Source organism: Molothrus ater, chromosome 10, assembly GCF_012460135.2.
Source record: "Molothrus ater isolate BHLD 08-10-18 breed brown headed cowbird chromosome 10, BPBGC_Mater_1.1, whole genome shotgun sequence".
In the NCBI taxonomy this organism is placed as follows: domain Eukaryota; kingdom Metazoa; phylum Chordata; class Aves; order Passeriformes; family Icteridae; genus Molothrus; species Molothrus ater.
This window is the reverse complement of record NC_050487.2, coordinates 21,043,056-21,059,661: the sequence shown is the minus strand read 5'-3', so window position 1 is coordinate 21,059,661 and position 16,606 is coordinate 21,043,056. Positions and strand designations below refer to the sequence as shown.

General features: G+C 43.9%; 1 protein-coding gene across 1 annotated transcript in view; it reads left to right on the top strand.

Annotated features, from left to right (window-relative positions):
- FNDC3B (fibronectin type III domain containing 3B) overlaps positions 1-16,606 on the top strand; it is a 186,132-nt gene that overhangs the window by 129,517 nt on the left and 40,009 nt on the right. Inside the window, exons 10-17 of the mRNA XM_036389083.1 lie at positions 495-633; positions 958-1,011; positions 8,984-9,108; positions 11,307-11,481; positions 12,090-12,176; positions 13,778-13,916; positions 14,457-14,528; positions 14,992-15,110. Of these exons, the coding sequence (XP_036244976.1) occupies positions 495-633; positions 958-1,011; positions 8,984-9,108; positions 11,307-11,481; positions 12,090-12,176; positions 13,778-13,916; positions 14,457-14,528; positions 14,992-15,110 (910 nt within the window). The remainder of the gene's footprint in view (positions 1-494; positions 634-957; positions 1,012-8,983; positions 9,109-11,306; positions 11,482-12,089; positions 12,177-13,777; positions 13,917-14,456; positions 14,529-14,991; positions 15,111-16,606) is intronic.

The following is a 16,606-nucleotide window of genomic DNA, read 5'->3' as shown; positions in this document are numbered from 1 at the left end:
TTAGTTTATCACAGCAGTGTTGCTGGCCTGTGTTAGTTCTAGTCCATGGAGGTCCAGTAAATGTTGATGCCTGAGATATGTAGGAGAAGATTGTACCCATGGGAGGAGACCAGCAGATACCTGCACTCAACATGGTACATGTGGATCAAGTGTAAAGCAGGCATTAAAGTTGATACCTTTTTCTCTGTTGTATTTCAAGGAGGATTTTGCCACAGTGTGTGGAAGCCTGGCAATAGGCAGGGAAATATTGGTGGAAAGAAAAGATAATGAAGATAACTCAGTGGTCCATGGGAATATTTGCACAAAGCACTGTTCCTCTTCTGCTGTAATGTTTTTTGCATTCTTGTATAAGTGAAGTAAAGCTAGGATAGCCACTGGCTGTGATAAGTCTGTCATTAGTGGATGGTGTTGTGGGTGCCTTGGTGGTCACTGTGGCCAAGGCAGTGCCACTTTGTGTGTCAGCACATTTATAACCCATTTCAATACTGTTCCAGGGTATATGCAACGTACAACTCAGTCAAAGGATCCTGCTCAGAGCCAGTAAGCTTCACCACTCACAGCTCAGCACCAGAGAGTCCCTTCCCACCCAAAGCTTCACACAGGACCAAAAGCTCCTTAACCTTACAGTGGAAGGTAGGTTAACACTTGGTTCAGGCAAAGCAGGGGAAAAGCACTGACAGTGAGCATAAATGTTGGAAATAATTGAAAGCTGAGACAGTCATTTTGCAGTAAGGGACTTGAACTTGCTCTGCTCTGACAAATCCCTTCCTGTGCACCGACCTGACTTTTAAAATGTATGTGTTTCATTATGTCCAGCTCCTTCCCAGCATTTGTTAAGAGGTTGCCAAGCCATGTGCAAAGCTTTGGTTTCACTTGAAGCTGTACTCATTTGCCTGGGGGAGGTGAAGCTGTTTTCTCTTACTCCCCAAATCACCTTTTGTTTATTTTTGTTCGTAGGCACCCATTGATAATGGTTCAAAAATCACCAGCTACCTTCTGGAGTGGGATGAGGTAAGTAGTAACTGGTTGAAATAAATACACAAATAAATGGCACTCAGACTTTACAAGGATTTGCTGAGTAAAGAAAAGTAATTAAATACAGGGGAAAGTAGAAATGGGAAAATGAAATCCTGATGGCATTAGGTAAAGAGTTGGAAAGGTGAAAGAGGCAGTGGGGGGAAAACTTTCCATTCAATCTATTTTATATAGAGACAATGTTCTGTTTCTGTACCCTTGAAATCTTTTATCACTCATTTGGTGTACTTTATTTAATTAGCATTACTTGCTATTTAATTACTTGTGATGTATCTTACAATTCTGTTCATGATCTCTTTCTTCTGCTGCTGAGTGCAGAACAAACACTTGTTCCTGCCTTAGAGGAGAAGAGCCATGATCTTGCAGACCTGTCCACAGAAATGTACTCAGGGTCAAAATAAATGTCCTTTGTGTACTGGCAATTAGCCCCTTTCCAGACACAAAAGGAATAAGTTTTCTCCTGAGTATCTTCCATGGTTAGTGAGCACTGGGCTGTTGGGAGAGTGCCCTGACAGATGATGTGCAGGATTTGTTGGGAGTGTATTCTTGTGAGTCCTCCCTCTGTCCCCTAATTTCTGCCCCCTTTCCTTTCTGCAAGTCATATTTCTGCAGAAAGCATGAGTCAGGGAGTTTTATCTCTGAAGGAAAAGAATAAATTGGATGACAGAAGGGGCTTGGACAACATGTAAATAAAAGTCATGAGATGGGAAATGAAGGGTGTGAAAGGGTGTTTGGTTGTAAAGTCTGAGAAATATCTCTTGAGGTCTTTTGTAGTCTAAAAATATTCCAAAGGGAGTATTCTGTTATGAATAGTTTTCCACCATGGCATTAGTAACACATTCCCTGCTCGTTCTGCTGCGTGTTGGGTGTTTGGAACTCCTCACTGTGCAAACATTGTTGTGTGCACTGTCACAGCTAGTGGGGTCTGCATGATGAGAAACCCTCAGAACCTGAGCTCAAGTTGAGCAATAACTTCAGAATGACTTGCTGTCCCTCTGCACACAGTGGAAAACCAAAGGTTGTCACTAAACAAGGGGAAAAGGAGGTAGAGAGAGATTTCTCCAAAAGCTTGAGCCAGGATGGTCCTGTTAGACCCATGACACCTGGATTGTGCACTTGTGATTTCTTCCAAAGCTTCCAGTAACTTGGAGCTGAAGGAGCAGAGCAGCACAGAGCAGTGGAAACATGGATGATTCCAGTCTGCAAAGGAGAGGGAAGCAACAGAAAGTCCTGTCAGAAGGACCATCAGCAGATAATTAATACAGTGCAAATACCATAATGTTAATTTTGACTACATGGAGCATAAGCATACATTTGGATATATATAGAACAATTCTAAAATCCTTCTGTCCTTTAAACTCTTTAATAACAGTTGTGTCTTCAGAAGAATACTTATGGGACCCATTTTTCACAGAGCAAAAGCAGTTTGGTTTAGGGTAGTTCAGCTACCGATGGGAAAAAATTAAGGCATCCAGATTCCCTTAGTCTACATGTTTTAATTACCTTGTTTTCTCAGTAACAGCCCTGAAATCTGAGATTATAATGGATAGCTGGCCAGCACAGAGGAAAGAATAATGGCCCTGCACAAATTAATTTGGTGCATCTCCAATGGTTTGACAGGACTCCTGGCTGAAATGTAGCTGGCAGGTTCTGAGACTGTTAATGCCACAGGTGTAGCTTCTCTAAAAATTTTTTAGAAAAATAAGAGATAAGAGATTTCTGTCTCTTATCTCTCTGATGAGAGACAGAAATGCAACTTTAAGCCACTGAAATGAAAGCCTGGTATTAAAGCTTGTGAAAGGAAAAGTCTGGAGATGCAGGCTGAGTTTGCAGCAGCCCCAGCACATGCAGTGGTGGCTGGCAGGATGCTGCAGTCACTTTTCCATGTGCCATGGCAGGCTGTGCCCCTGAGGTGAAGTGCACTCAGCTGCTGGAACTCTGGCACCCAGGTACAAAAGAGAATTCACTGGCAGTGCCCTGCAGCCCCGAGCTTGGTTCTGTACACTCCACATAAGCAAAAGCTCTGCCTTCTCCACAAGGCCACTCTGTGTCCTGGTGAAATCAAGGAATACATACATCAGGGCACAGGAGAGGGCTTGCCAGGCAGCAGTGAGCACACTGCCAGATCTCAGCTGGAGCAGCATTCATTAGCTGTGAGGCACAGGGTAAAATGCAAACATGGGAAAATCAGCCATCAGAAGGAAATGAAATCGTGGCTGCAAAGCAGAGAGGGCTTTGCAAGAGCAGAGAGCAAGAAATCTGTCAGATGCTAAAGGTGGAGAAACACCCTAAAGTGGCATCCTGCCTAGGAAGTTGAGTCCCTTCCTAGGGAAGAATGGTGTGGAAGGCCCTTGCCACACTCGTGGCACACAGGTCCTGTAAGGGTCCTGTGCAAAGGCTGGAAACAAAGCTGGCATCAGGCATGGGGGGTGTGGAGAGGGGTGGGGGCATCCAGGCAAACACTCCAGTTGTGTCCCAGTCACACCAGTGTGTTCCCCCAGTTCAAGGGAGGGGCTCCTGCAGCCCCTTTGTGCTCCTGGCTGGGGGGGTCACGGATGTTTGTCTGTCTGTCTGTCTGTCTGTCTGTAGGACAGAGCCCAGACCTCAGAGTGTGTCAGATGCTCAGCAGTATCTCACCTGGTTCCTCCTGTTTTTATGGGGTAGAGGTGCAGTTTGTAGCATCCAAAGTGCCTCCAGGAGTGTGGGTGGCATCAGTTGTGTGTGCAGAAAACGAATTGTGGCTGTAAAGCCCCAGGATGAGGTGAGGTGGGAAATTCCAGAAGGTTATACTGCTTAATATGTTACTGTGCCACCCTACCCAGCTGCTGCTTCACTTTAGTTCTCAGGTTTGGGGTTTTTCCTGACCTGCAGACTCTGGAAGGTTTTTAGTACATAAAGCCATTCCAGTTATCCTACATTTTTTTATCCCCGTTTGGATTGAACAGTTTGTAGTGTAACTGGTGCTGCATGTTAAGTTAGAAAACACAAATGCTTTCCCTTTACTGATCCAAGTCTTTGAATTAGAGCTGTTATACCTTGCTAATAAACTGTTATCTCTTAAAATGCCTGAAGAACTATGAAGGACGCTTAATTCTTTAATAGGAGAGTAAAAGATCAGTTCAGCAAATGGTCACTCAGATACCCTGGATGTACCCTCGGAAAATTTCCACTGACTCTAAAGAAATAAGGATCAGCCCCTGTCTCAGGTATTCTGGATTTCATTGGGATTGGAACATGCTTGCACCAGAGGTGCATTAGTTCTCTGGCAATAAAATCAGTTAAAATTAGTAATTAAGGAAAACTTCACCTTCTGGCTCTTTTGCTATGAACTTTGAACTTAAAAACCTGAACTGAATTGATGACTTGGTGCCAGGATTGATTATTCAGGGTAAGCAAAAAGCTAATCAGGGAAAAATAGCATTAAAAATATACCAAACACAAAACATGGCTGTAAAGGAGGTGATGCTTTCCCTGATGCCAGCATTCATCAAAATCACTAAACTGTAGCTGCACCGAAAAATGCTGCTGGCACTGCTGTAAGAACCAGGCCTTTGTTACTAATTAGATGTGAAATGCTTGTTGTGTGATTAAGTGGTAGTAAATAAATGTTTCTCTTGTGTATATGGATAGCCAGAGTATCCTATTCATTCTCGATGGGAAAGGGCAGGAATGTTCCTGAGCCAGAGACAAGGACATCCCTCTCACACAGTGTGTGTCCCTGTTCTGTGCAGAGCTCAAAGCAGCTTCAATTCTTACCCAGCAAGCAGCTCATTTTACTTTACTTCAGAGAGAGACTGATACAATACCACACTACTTAATGATTTGATGATGGATAGTTAATAATGAGGTTTACATGGAGATAAACGGGGATACTTCTGTTCTGCCACAGAGTTTTAAGTTCCTCGAGGTAGCAGAGATCTGCTTGTTTATACCAGCTGATAATCTGAGCCAGGCACCTCAGTGGTGGTTTACCAGGTACAGGGAGCTCCATGTTTGTGTTTGTTCACTTACCTGCCCCCCTTGAGTTTGTTCTGTGGCTGTGCCACTCTTGTGAGACATGCAAGAGGAGAGCCTTGCATAAAACTGGGGTTTGTGTATAATTCAGGGATGCTTTGTAGGTCCCTTTCTGCCTTCTGAGTGTTTGTGTATAGAGAAAACTCAGTTACTTGCATAACTGGCACAGTAAATGCTTTGCAGAGATCTGAGGGTGTGTTGCAGTAATTGTTGACAGTTTGCTCCTCAGCTCTGTGTCAGATTGAATTTCAGTCTGTTCCTTTTTATTGCCAACATGACCCAAGCACAGAAGCCAGTGCTGGTGTGGCCACAGCAGATGTCAGTGCTGCATCCTGCTCGTAGATGTGGTGCTGAGCTTTGCTCCATTCCTGCCCTGCTGTACCTGCAGCAGCCCCTTCCTCCTCTTGTGTTTATTTACTGGGTCTGCTGCAGGGACCTCAGTCAACAAAACCCATTTCAAACCTCAAATCCCTTCTTCAGTCAATACACTCTCCAAAGAAAATCATGGGCCCTGTGTTGGGTGAGTGTGCAGCTTGCAATACTGCTGAAAGAGCAGCAGAGCTCTGAGTGGTGTTTAAACACTGTGCTGGAGCATTGTGCAATGCAGGATGGATTTGTGGAGCTGGATTGTCCTTGTTTCCTCAGGCAAGGATGGTCCAGCACAGGGTGGGCTGTCCTGGAGGAGAAAAGGGACCCCAGGCTGGAGGAGGCAGGAGAAGACTCCCCCAGGCTGGGGAAGTGGAACAGCGCTCTCCCTCCGAAATGTGGGGATTACAAATCCTTGCAGAAATGATACAGTGTATTTTAAGCAACTTACGAAACATTATTTGAAGGATTAAAAACTTGGATGCTGAATGTACAAAGACTAGGAGAAGGATTCTGGGAAAGCTGTAAGACTCTTGGGTGGCAGCCAGTACCAGCCTGCCAGTTGTTCCTGTCTATAATTATGCCAGCATTAGTGCTTTCATAAATCTTGGGAGAGAAGGAGCAGAGAGGCTATTTCCAGGCTATTAATGCCAGGATAATTAGAAATATCGGCCAGCCTCTCCAATTAGTGCCAATAGAATCCAAAATACCAGCCAGTCTGAGTAATCTGAATACCAGTTGGTCTCTGAGTGAGTCTGGGTAATGTACAATACCAGTTCTGGAAGAGAAATACATACAATATCAGGGTTTGTACTGTTATAAAGTTAAGGACACCTTAAATGTTTGGCAATCTTGGCAAAATTTTAACCAGCCAGGCTGACAAATGAGAGTTTGCTTGGCCCATTGCTCTCAGTTCAGGCATTGTGCTATAGGTGAGATTTTCCATGATTTCCCTTTTTTTTCCAGCACTGTTTTATTGACCATATGCTTAGCAATTGGTCACTTTGTTCTCTTGGAAAAAAAGCATAGGAAAATTACTTTTTAAAAAGGCATTCTTAAACAGAAATCCAAAATAAATTAAATGTTTTCAATTATTTATAAGCAGTGAAGTCATTAAAGAGTTGAGGAAAAATGAATTTAAGGCAACTCAACCTGTAAAAGAGAGTTTGCATAGGGGAAAAAAATCTATTTTTAGTAGTGCTGAACAGATGAATGGATATTTTACTGAAACATAAGATTTCTAATTAGGTTTTGTATAGTCTGCATTTTAAATATATTACTGCTGAGCTGAGGAGTATGCTCACCTGTTATTTTTGTCCTAAAGAAATTCTATCATAGTACTCTGTAACTAGGAATTCTATCATAGAACTCTATGGCTAGGGATATTAGATCTGAAAATATTTTCCTCACTTACAAAATGTTTTTGCTTTGGGTTTCGTGATTCTTTTCCAATTCCTCTCCTGAATTTACCTGAGCTGTGCAGTAATGCTGGAGCAGGTGGGTGAAGCTGAAGGAGGTTGTGTGTAAAGGAGTTCTAGAACAAGTGTAGGCTCCCTCTGTATAAATAAAAGTTCTGGCTTTTTGCCAGTGTGCTAAACGTCCCTTCAGTGCCTCCACACTGCTGTGCTGTGCTGGAAATCTCTGTGGCTGTTCCTAGCCTGATAAACACGTCCTGGAGATTCACTACAAGTGTTTCAGGGAGTTTTTCCTTCTGTGTCACGGTCGAGGGAGAAGAAGTAGAAATTGGCAGGGGCTGGAGAAATGGGCCAGTGAAAGATGTGTGTCCCACTCAGGCGTTTTTGAGCTCTTTAGTGGTGATGTTCTGAGCACGGAGGAGGAACAGTGTGTGGGAGGGCACAGTGAGCCCAAGGAGGCACAGCAGGTGGGGCTGCTGCCCTTGGGGGGTTTCCATGTAAATAGTACAGTAAATAGTACTGTAAAAATTAGAAATGGTACAGACACCTACCAAAAGTAATAAATGGCTCAGCAGAGCTTTTCAGTCAGAAGAAGGTACAGAGATGGGGATAACCCTGTCTTCTGCACATGCTGGAGCCCATGGGTGTGCTTTGTCAGGCTTCCATTCTGGTGGGCTTTTGGGTACTTCACAATGTACGCAATTTTAAATTATTTTCACAAATAACATATTTTATATATTTTTATATATAAATAAATAATGATAAATAATGACATCATGTCCAATAATCCTGTATTTGAGTACTGAAATTAAAACTCCTTTCAGCTGTTCCAGTACTGGTAGATATTCTTTATGAGGAGCTGAGCAGTCCATGCCTTTTTTCCTGAAAGATTTCAAACTGTCCATTTTCCAGTGTGCCCTAGAATGAGTCCAGATATTCCCTGTTACTTTAGTTTACTCTGTCCTGCAAACAGCTGGGCTTTATTCCTGCCCCAGAGGGTACCAAGCTGGGCTGCATTGGCAAGGGTTTGGTTTTGTTTTAAATGTGGTGGGGTCAGGGAGAGAATTTCTGAGTGTCCTTGTGCTCAGTGGTGCTGAGGTACAAACCAGCACCTGAGGAACTGTTTGGGAGCTGGAGAAGTGTCTCCATTCCCTCTGGGCTGCTGTGTCATGTTTGGGAGCTGGAGAAGTGTCTCCATTCCCTCTGGGCTGCTGTCTCATGTTTGGGAGCTGGAGAAGTGTCTCCATTCCCTCTGGGCTGCTGTCTCATGTTTGGGAGCTGGAGAAGTGTCTCCCTATCCTCTGGGATGCTGTCTCATGTTTGGGAGCTGGAGCAGTGTCTCCATTCCCTCTGGGCTGCTGTCTCATGTTTGGGAGCTGGAGAAGTGTCTCCATTCCCTCTGGGCTGCTCCCTTGTGTTTGGGAGCTGGAGAAATGTCTCCCTGTCCTCTGGGATGCTGCCTCATGCTGCCTTTCCCAGGATGGATCACTGCTCCAGGTCACAGTGATGTGAAGCTCCCAAACACCATCCCTCTGGCAAACAAGTTGCTTAACAAAGTTCCAGACTTGCCCAGAAAGCCCTGTTCACTCCTCACACGCGGCGTGCTCGGGCAGTGGGTGGGTGCAGAGCCTGGCACGCTGGATATTCCTCTGGGATTGAGGACATTTTGCCCTGGAGAGCAGGGGAAGGTCCCAGCAGCTTGTCCCGGTGGCTGTGCTGGAGCGTGGGGAGCGAGAGCCCTCTGGTGGGATAGGGAATTGCTGAGACAACCCCAGCGAGGGATGCACAGGGGAGGACTGTGCTTGCAAAGTGTCGGCTGCATCTTTATCCCTCCTCCTGTGACCGAGGAGATGCAGAGATTCATTTCATTCATTCATTCATAATTTCAATTCATAATTTTCCCACTTTTTTGTTTGTGAGTGGGGTAAATTGTATTTCAGTGTGCTGTAGACACATCTCACAACTCCAGAAGGTGAGAGGAGAAGGGATGTGACAGCAGCTCTGCTGAGCTGTGTGATTTTCAGAGCACAGCAGTGCTGTCAGTGCTCACACAGCTTCCTTTATGAAAACACCTCATTCTGATAGCACTTCTGAAACAAGCATGGTGTGGTTTTGTTTCATAGCAATCCAATTACAGATTTCTCTCTTTCCAGGGAAAGAGGAACAGTGGTTTCAGAGAATGTTACTTTGGGAGCCAGAAGCATTGCAAGCTGACCAAGCTGTGCCCAGCTCTGGGCTACACCTTCCGCCTGGCGGCCCAGAACGACATCGGTACCAGGTGAGCTCCTCAGAGAACTGGAGAGCTTCCTTGACAAAAAGTGCTACTTGAAAAGTTCACCCATCAATGCCAGCATAAAGAGAATTTTGTGGGTTTTGGTTTCTTTTCTCTTCATGGTTTCGAGTTGAATATCTGACATTTGCTTTGTTGTTAATGCTTCAAGGTAAGTCACGCTTTCCTTGGTGATACCCTTCACCTCCCAGGGAATTGCTGTGTACCTTCAGCTGATGAGATCAGCCTGAGCAGATAGGCTCCTTTTGAGGTGTTAAATGGTGTTTTGTGGTCTGTTCCTAATACGAAAAGAATACATCTGTTATGTAAAATTCCCACTAGGGACCTCTGTGAACCAAGAAAAACAAGCAAGGGGAAGTTGAGTTACAGATTTTGAAAGGAATCTTGATATATTTATTTTTCTGGTTTAAAGCAAAGCCCTTCTGTCTCTTTTCAGCAGTACAGTCCCTTCCTTCTTCAGGACTGGCAGGGCTGGCTGATGGGGTGGGAAAGAAGGGAGAGACGGGCAGGATTGAGAGAGGAAAGGCACTGAAAGATGGGGTTTAGCTTTTCCTTGCACACAAACTGATGCACTCACATGAAGATGGGTGAGAAATCAGGCTAAGTTCAGTCCTCTGGGAGCTGCTGGGGAGCACTGGGATGAAATGTTCTGCAGCTGAGGGGCAGAGTGTGCCCAGAGGGACATTGTGCTGCAGGGGCAGCGTGTGCTCCTGGGCTCAGGCAGGCAGGGCAGGCCAGGAAAGGTTCAGCTGTGAAGAAGCCAAACATCCAGTGCCCTTGTGCACTCCTTTATTGTCCTCCTTAGCTAAACAGGATCTAATCATTATTACAAGGACACAAAAGAAACACCAGTGGTTTATAACAATGTGTTTTGTGGAGGGAGACTCCTGCATTGTTCTGTCTTCTCAAACACAAGCCTCTCAGTAATTTATAGCTTTAGAAAGCTTCTTTATTCATGTTCCTGTGTTTTCCCTGACATGGACTGAGACCACTCATGTGTGCACAGAGTCCCTTTTCCCAACTTCTTGCAAGATTAATTCCCTCCCCATTGAAATAATACTCAGGGTGGAGGGAGAGGGGGGCAGAGCTGGACCTTCTGAGTGTAACTGCAAGAGAATTGGGTTTGTGCAGAGTTCCCAGTTCTGGCATCTCTTTTCTTTGCCAGATTCCAGATTTTTAAAACATCTTAGTGCATGTTTCAACACTCCTCCCCCCCTTTTTTTTTTTTTTTGTTTCTTCTCTTTTTCCTTTTTCTGTCCCCTCAGGCTATTGAGGAAGGAGTGAGCTAAAAACTATTTATGGTCAGCTGTTCTGTGCTAATCTGTGAGATAAGCACCAGCAACACATGCCTTATTTTTATAGACAGCACTCAAAATTAAGGCATGATAATGTCATCTAACACTTCATGTCATGAGATGGCTTTGGTTTGTTGTAATGCTTGTGGACTTACCATGTATGATGATTTTTGTCTTGTTTGGGTTTTAGTTGTAGGTGATTTATTTAAATATAGGTGTATTTCAATAAATAGATTGTTTTTGAGAATGAAGATTCTGAATAAGGAGATTTGGCTTTTTCTGTGTGTTAAGTTCATGGTGTGACTTTAAGGTACAAGATATGTTTTGTACTTTGGGAACAGATTTGACAATTGCAAGAATATCACCTTCCTTTGAGAGCTTGATCGGAGTTTATAGAATTGGTATTCTGCACATCTCAGGTTCAACATCCAAAAGTTGAACACTTGAGACTTTGTTTCCTATACTTTGGATCCCCTTTATTAAATGAGATTTTCCTCCACAGTTAATACCAAGTTAATAATTTTAGGCATTCAAATTTTTTTTCCAGTGTTATTGTGGAAAAAAAATTATTGTCCTGCATTTTTTTCTATTCTTAGTTCTGGTATTTCCTAACTGGATGTTCATCTTTTCCACCTGAGAAATTTGAACTTCGTCCAAATTTTTTGAAAATGTGAACTCTTTCTCTAAGTACATTGAGGTTTAGGTTTCTTTAGCTTTGTGTTTTTGTGGTGGTGGGGTGAGTTTATTTGGGGTTTATTTGGGTTAATTTTGGGGGTTTTTTGGTTGTTGTTGTTGTTTATGTGTTGGTTTTTTTGCTTGTTTCTTTGTCTGGGGGGGATTTGGAGGTTTGCTTGTATTTAATATTTCTCTCTCTGCTGTGTCTCTGAGCAGTGGGTACAGCCAGGAGGTGGTTTGCTACACTGCAGGCAATATTCCTCAGACCCCTTCTGCACCACGGCTCATTCGAGCTGGGGTGACGTGGATCTCACTGCAGTGGAATAAAGTAGAGGGATGCACACCAGAGGAAGTGATTTCCTACACCCTGGAAATTCAGGAAGAAGATAATGTGAGTGCTGTGTTGCCACAAAGTGCATGACTTAAACCTGAGTTTTGATTTATTAATTGGAGATCACTGAGAACAGCATGGACTGTTCCTTTGGAGGGCCTTCCAGGAGTACTGGGTACTTGGCAGGGTGGAGCTCTGTGATTTGCTCTGCTGCACAAGCTGAAAAGCTCTGCTGTCATCTATGATAATTTACAAAGCCACACAGGATTCTGTGAGGTACAGGGCAGCTTGTCCCTGGCTAGGTCAGTCTGCCATGTCCTCCTTGGTGGGCTTGTGTTCTGTCATCTGTCACTTCCAGTTCTGTGGCAGGTTCAACTGCCACAATTGGTTTTGTGCTTATTTTGCAGCAAAATTACATTATTCAGGGCAGCTGCAACGTGTCTCTTCTAAAAAAAGTATTGTGGCCTTGCAGTTAAAGGTAGTAGTAGTAGTAATAGTAGTAGTAATAATAATATAAATATTGTTATATATATTTGTTTTTTCTTTTTTTTTTGAGCACTCAGCTGTAAAGCCTCTTTGCTGTAACATGTTGTAGGTACAGACTAACACAAGGAACACTTTCACAGACTCCTCAGTTATGGGAATTTGTTGGTTTTGTATTTTTTTAGGATAGCGTGTTTCACCCAAAGTACACTGGAGAGGAGCAAGCCTGTACTGTGAAGAATCTCAGAAGAAGCACACAGTATAAATTCAGGGTAAAGTCTTTTTCCTCTTGTCATTGTGTAGTGTTTTCTGTTTTGGGTTTTTTCCAGGCACTGCAGGGATCCTTTATTGTTCCCTCCAAAACTGAGTCATCAAATACAAATTTGCTTTATACTGTGATCTAATACATTAAACTGTTGTATTTCTGCCTTTATCACGCAGGAGATACTGTTGCTCAGACTTTGGGGAGCAATCACAGTTCTCAGTACCATGTGGGAGGATGTTGTAAAAGTGTAGCTCAGGGTGTGAGGTGGTCACAGTTGGCTGCATTGCTCCCCAAAACCTGGTCCCTGGTGACAAATGCCACCTTACTTCCACAGAATGCTGCAAACCCTGTCAGGTGCACAGCACAGGGGCCTGTGTTCCCCTGGCAGCCACAGAATAAAGCTTTTCTGTCTCATATATCAACATGGCTGGTTCTGGAGCTGGTTTTTAGCAGGTGTTGGTGTCTTCTCCTCTGTGGATGCTCAGAGCTCCTGAGAGATGCTCTGGAGTCTTCCTGCAAACACCAAGTTCAGCATTTTCTTGTCTGTGCTGAGGTCTGTGATCAGAGCACAGTGTGGATGTTGCTGTTGAGGAGAAGGCAGTGGGGTTATCCAGGATCAGCTCTGGTGCTGCTGTCCATCCATCCCTGTCCACAAGAGCAGCCACCCATGTGTGATGGTGACCAGAAGCTGTGTGTGGGGCCAACACCTGGATTCACTGGGTTTTAGTATAGTCAGGAGCAACAAAAAGAAAAAAATTATAAAGTCATAGAATGGTTTGGGTTTGAAAATCACCTGATTCTACCCCTCCTGCTGTGGGCAGGGACAGCTCCCACTAGACCAGAGTGCTCCAACCTGGCCTTGAACACTTCTGTCCATGAGGCATTCACAGCATCTGTGAGCAGCCTGTGCCAGGGCCTCACCACGCTCCTGGGGAATGCTCTTTCCCTTCTCTCTGGGACAGAAGACCTTGTGAAGTTGCCTGAACTACCCAAAGGATTGGGAAGGTTTTGTGCTGTCACTCTGAGATGATGCCTTTTAGCTTAGTGTTGTAAAGGCTGCTGTGGCAGGTGAGAGGAGAGAGCCCTTAGTGCTTCTTTGCAGCCCTGCTTTCAAGTTAAACATGGATTTTACAAAACTGCATTGATATCAGAACAAATTTGTAGCCTGGTGTCAGTGGCTGCAGGCACAACTTTGATCTGACTTTTAATTGTGTGATAACTGATACTCTGAATTACTTTACTGTAAGTAGCAGTTAGAAATATCTCCAAAACAAAAACACCAGAAGTTATTGTTACAATTCTCTTATTTTTCTTTCATGAGAAAAATACTACAAGTTGACACACTTATTTTTTAAAAGTGACTTTTTCTTTAAAGGGAAAACCAGCACTGCTTTTATCTGAAACATGTCATGATCTGTTGCTGATGGAGGGAGGGGAAGAAATCACTATGGTTTGTAAAGAAACATCATGACAATCTAATGTCTGTTACTACAATCCCACACACTTTGGGATGTGACATTTGTGCAATTACTGAAAGAAGTCTGGTGCAGAACTGCCAGGAGAGCAGCTGCAGCGAACAGGGGCAAACTCATTGTGGTTTTGTTTCAGCTGTTTGCTTCCAACGTGGAAGGGAAGAGTTCTCCCAGCGAGGTGTTGGTCTGCACAACCAGCCCAGACAGGCCAGGACCTCCCACCAGACCCGTGATCAAGGGGCCAATAACATCTCATGGCTTTAGTGTCAAGTGGGGTAAGCCAGCTCAGACTGATGCAGCAGAGCTTTTTGGAGTCGTAAGAAATGCAAATAAAATCGTGTAAATATGTGTTCAAACTTAGATTTTTCATGCTCCTTCTCAGCCCAAAGTTGAATGTGTTTGGAGAACTTGACAGCTGAGTTTTTTTCATGTTCTAAAAGGTGTGTAGAGGCTCTTGTGTGTTCAGAAGCAAAAATGTTTTGTTCTTGATTAATTAGCACTCAAGTACATCTTTAGGCTTTTCACTCTCAATTTCATGTCCCAATGCAGCTTCATTCCAGCTGCTTTACTTATTAATGGGGCAAATCTCTACGCAGCTTCCCTTTCAGTGCTTTTTCCATACATTTTGTTTGGATCACCATTATCCAGCGGCCTTAGTCTGATTCATGCTGAAAACAAATGCCTGTCACCCCCTTCTGCTGCCCATAACCTGGTGTAGTTACTGTGGAGGAGTTTGTGCAGAAGGAGCTGGATCAGGAGCAGGTTTGGTAATTGTTTTGTCACCTTTCACTCCCTTTCTTTTCTGATTTTTCCAGATCCTCCACAGGATAATGGTGGTTCAGAAATCCTAAAGTATCTGCTGGAGATTTCTCAAGGAAGTCCAGAAGGTAAACTTGAGACAAGTTGTTTCAATTTCAAAACACTGTGGCTACGATATGGAAGTCCTGATTCTTTAGGTTATTATAGTTAATGCCCTAATGATGTGATTAAAACAGTTATGTACTTTGCAAGATTCCTGGGTCAGCTGAGGTTGGATTTTGGGAAGGTTTTGTAGTGGGTTTTTTACTAATAATGACAGAATTTTAGGTTATATGGCTAAGTATAGAAATATTTATATTTGTGTGCATATATTTGCACATTTAGACATTATATATAATACTCATATTTATTTGTAAGTATATGTATTTGCATGTATGTCTATGTGTTATATCTTCAAGTGGGAAATAACATTCATAGTAATACTAATGATTTTCCTGAAGTACATAATTTGCGGAAGATTTTCCTTTCTCCTGGACATTCCTAAATGTGTTGCTTTCCACTTTTTTAAACTTGGATATATCTTATTTTTAGCAAATCAGTGGGAAGTGGCCTATAGTGGCTCAGCTACAGAATACACCTGTACTCACTTGAAACCAGGCACTTTGTATAAACTCCGGGCGTGCTGTATCAGCACTGGTGGACACAGTCAGGTGGGTGTTATCTAACAATAAGGGCTATTGGGTTTATATTTTTCAGAGATTTATCTGCTAATTTTGGTAAAATACTTCTGCTTTCAAAAGAAGGGAAATGTTTTCCCTGTAGCACAGTAAAACTACACTGATTGCAGTTAATCTCATGCTGCACGTTGCTGAATTTTAGATTTCTGCGTGTACACGATTTTTCTTTTCAGCAAGCTGCAATTTAGTGAGATTTGGTTTCCTCAGAATCAATCTGTAGTTGTTTGTATTTACATTAGAAAAAGACCATTATGTTTATCTGATGTGGCCACTTGGTTGAAAAAGGCCACAGATTCTCATGTGCTTGACCCTGTATTGACTGGAGGATGCAGAAAGAGATGGTTTGTTGTAACAATTATCTTTCATATGACTGAATCCTTAAAGTTTTTGGGTTCCTTATTTCAGACCTCAATTCCTGTAATTTCCCTCTTTGATTTAAATTCAGTACCTATACACTTATTCCTCCTGCTTTGATAAGTTTTTTCTCATTTAAGATTGAGTACTTTAGGCCTTGACATTATTTTCAAACCGAGGAAGATTAAAACAGAGAGCCCAGTATTGAGAATGCTAATGAAGGAACTCTGTTAATTTATTTGTACTAACATGCTTGATAGCATCTCCTCTCCTTTACTATTTATATACATTTCCATGAAGTGGTGGGTGTAGAAGACAATTTATTGTTGCTGTGGCTCACTTTGAAGGTGGTGGCCATGGCAGAGGTGACTGAGCTGTGTTCATGGCAGGGGATGACTGAGCTGTGCCCATGGCAGGGGATGACTGAGCTGTGCCCATGGCAGGGGATGACTGAGCTGTGTTCATGGCAGGGGATGACTGAGCTGTGCTCATGGCAGGGGATGACTGAGCTGTGCTCATGGCAGGGGATGACTGAGCTGTGTTCATGGCAGGGGATGACTGAGCTGTGCTCATGGCAGGGGATGACTGAGCTGTGCTCCTGGCAGGGTGTCACTGAGCTGTGCTCCTGGCAGGGTGTCACTGAGCTGTGTTCATGGCAGGGGATGACTGAGCTGTGCTCATGGCAGGGGATGACTGAGCTGTGCTCCTGTCAGGGTGTAACTGAGCTGTGCTCCTGTCAGGGTGTCACTGAGCTGTGCTCCTGGCAGGGGATGACTGAGCTGTGCTCCTGGCAGGGTGTCACTGAGCTGTGCTCCTGTCAGGGTGTCACTGAGCTGTGCCCATGGCAGGGGATGACTGAGCTGTGTTCATGGCAGGGGTGACTGAGCTGTGCTCATGGCAGGGTGTCACTGAGCTGTGCTCATGGCAGGGGATGACTGAGCTGTGTTCATGGCAGGGGTGACTGAGCTGTGCTCATGGCAGGGGATGACTGAGCTGTGTTCATGGCAGGGGATGACTGAGCTGTGCTCCTGTCAGGGTGTCACTGAGCTGTGCTCCTGGCAGGGTGTCACTGAGCTGTGCTCCTGGCAGGGGATGACTGAGCTGTGCTCATGGCA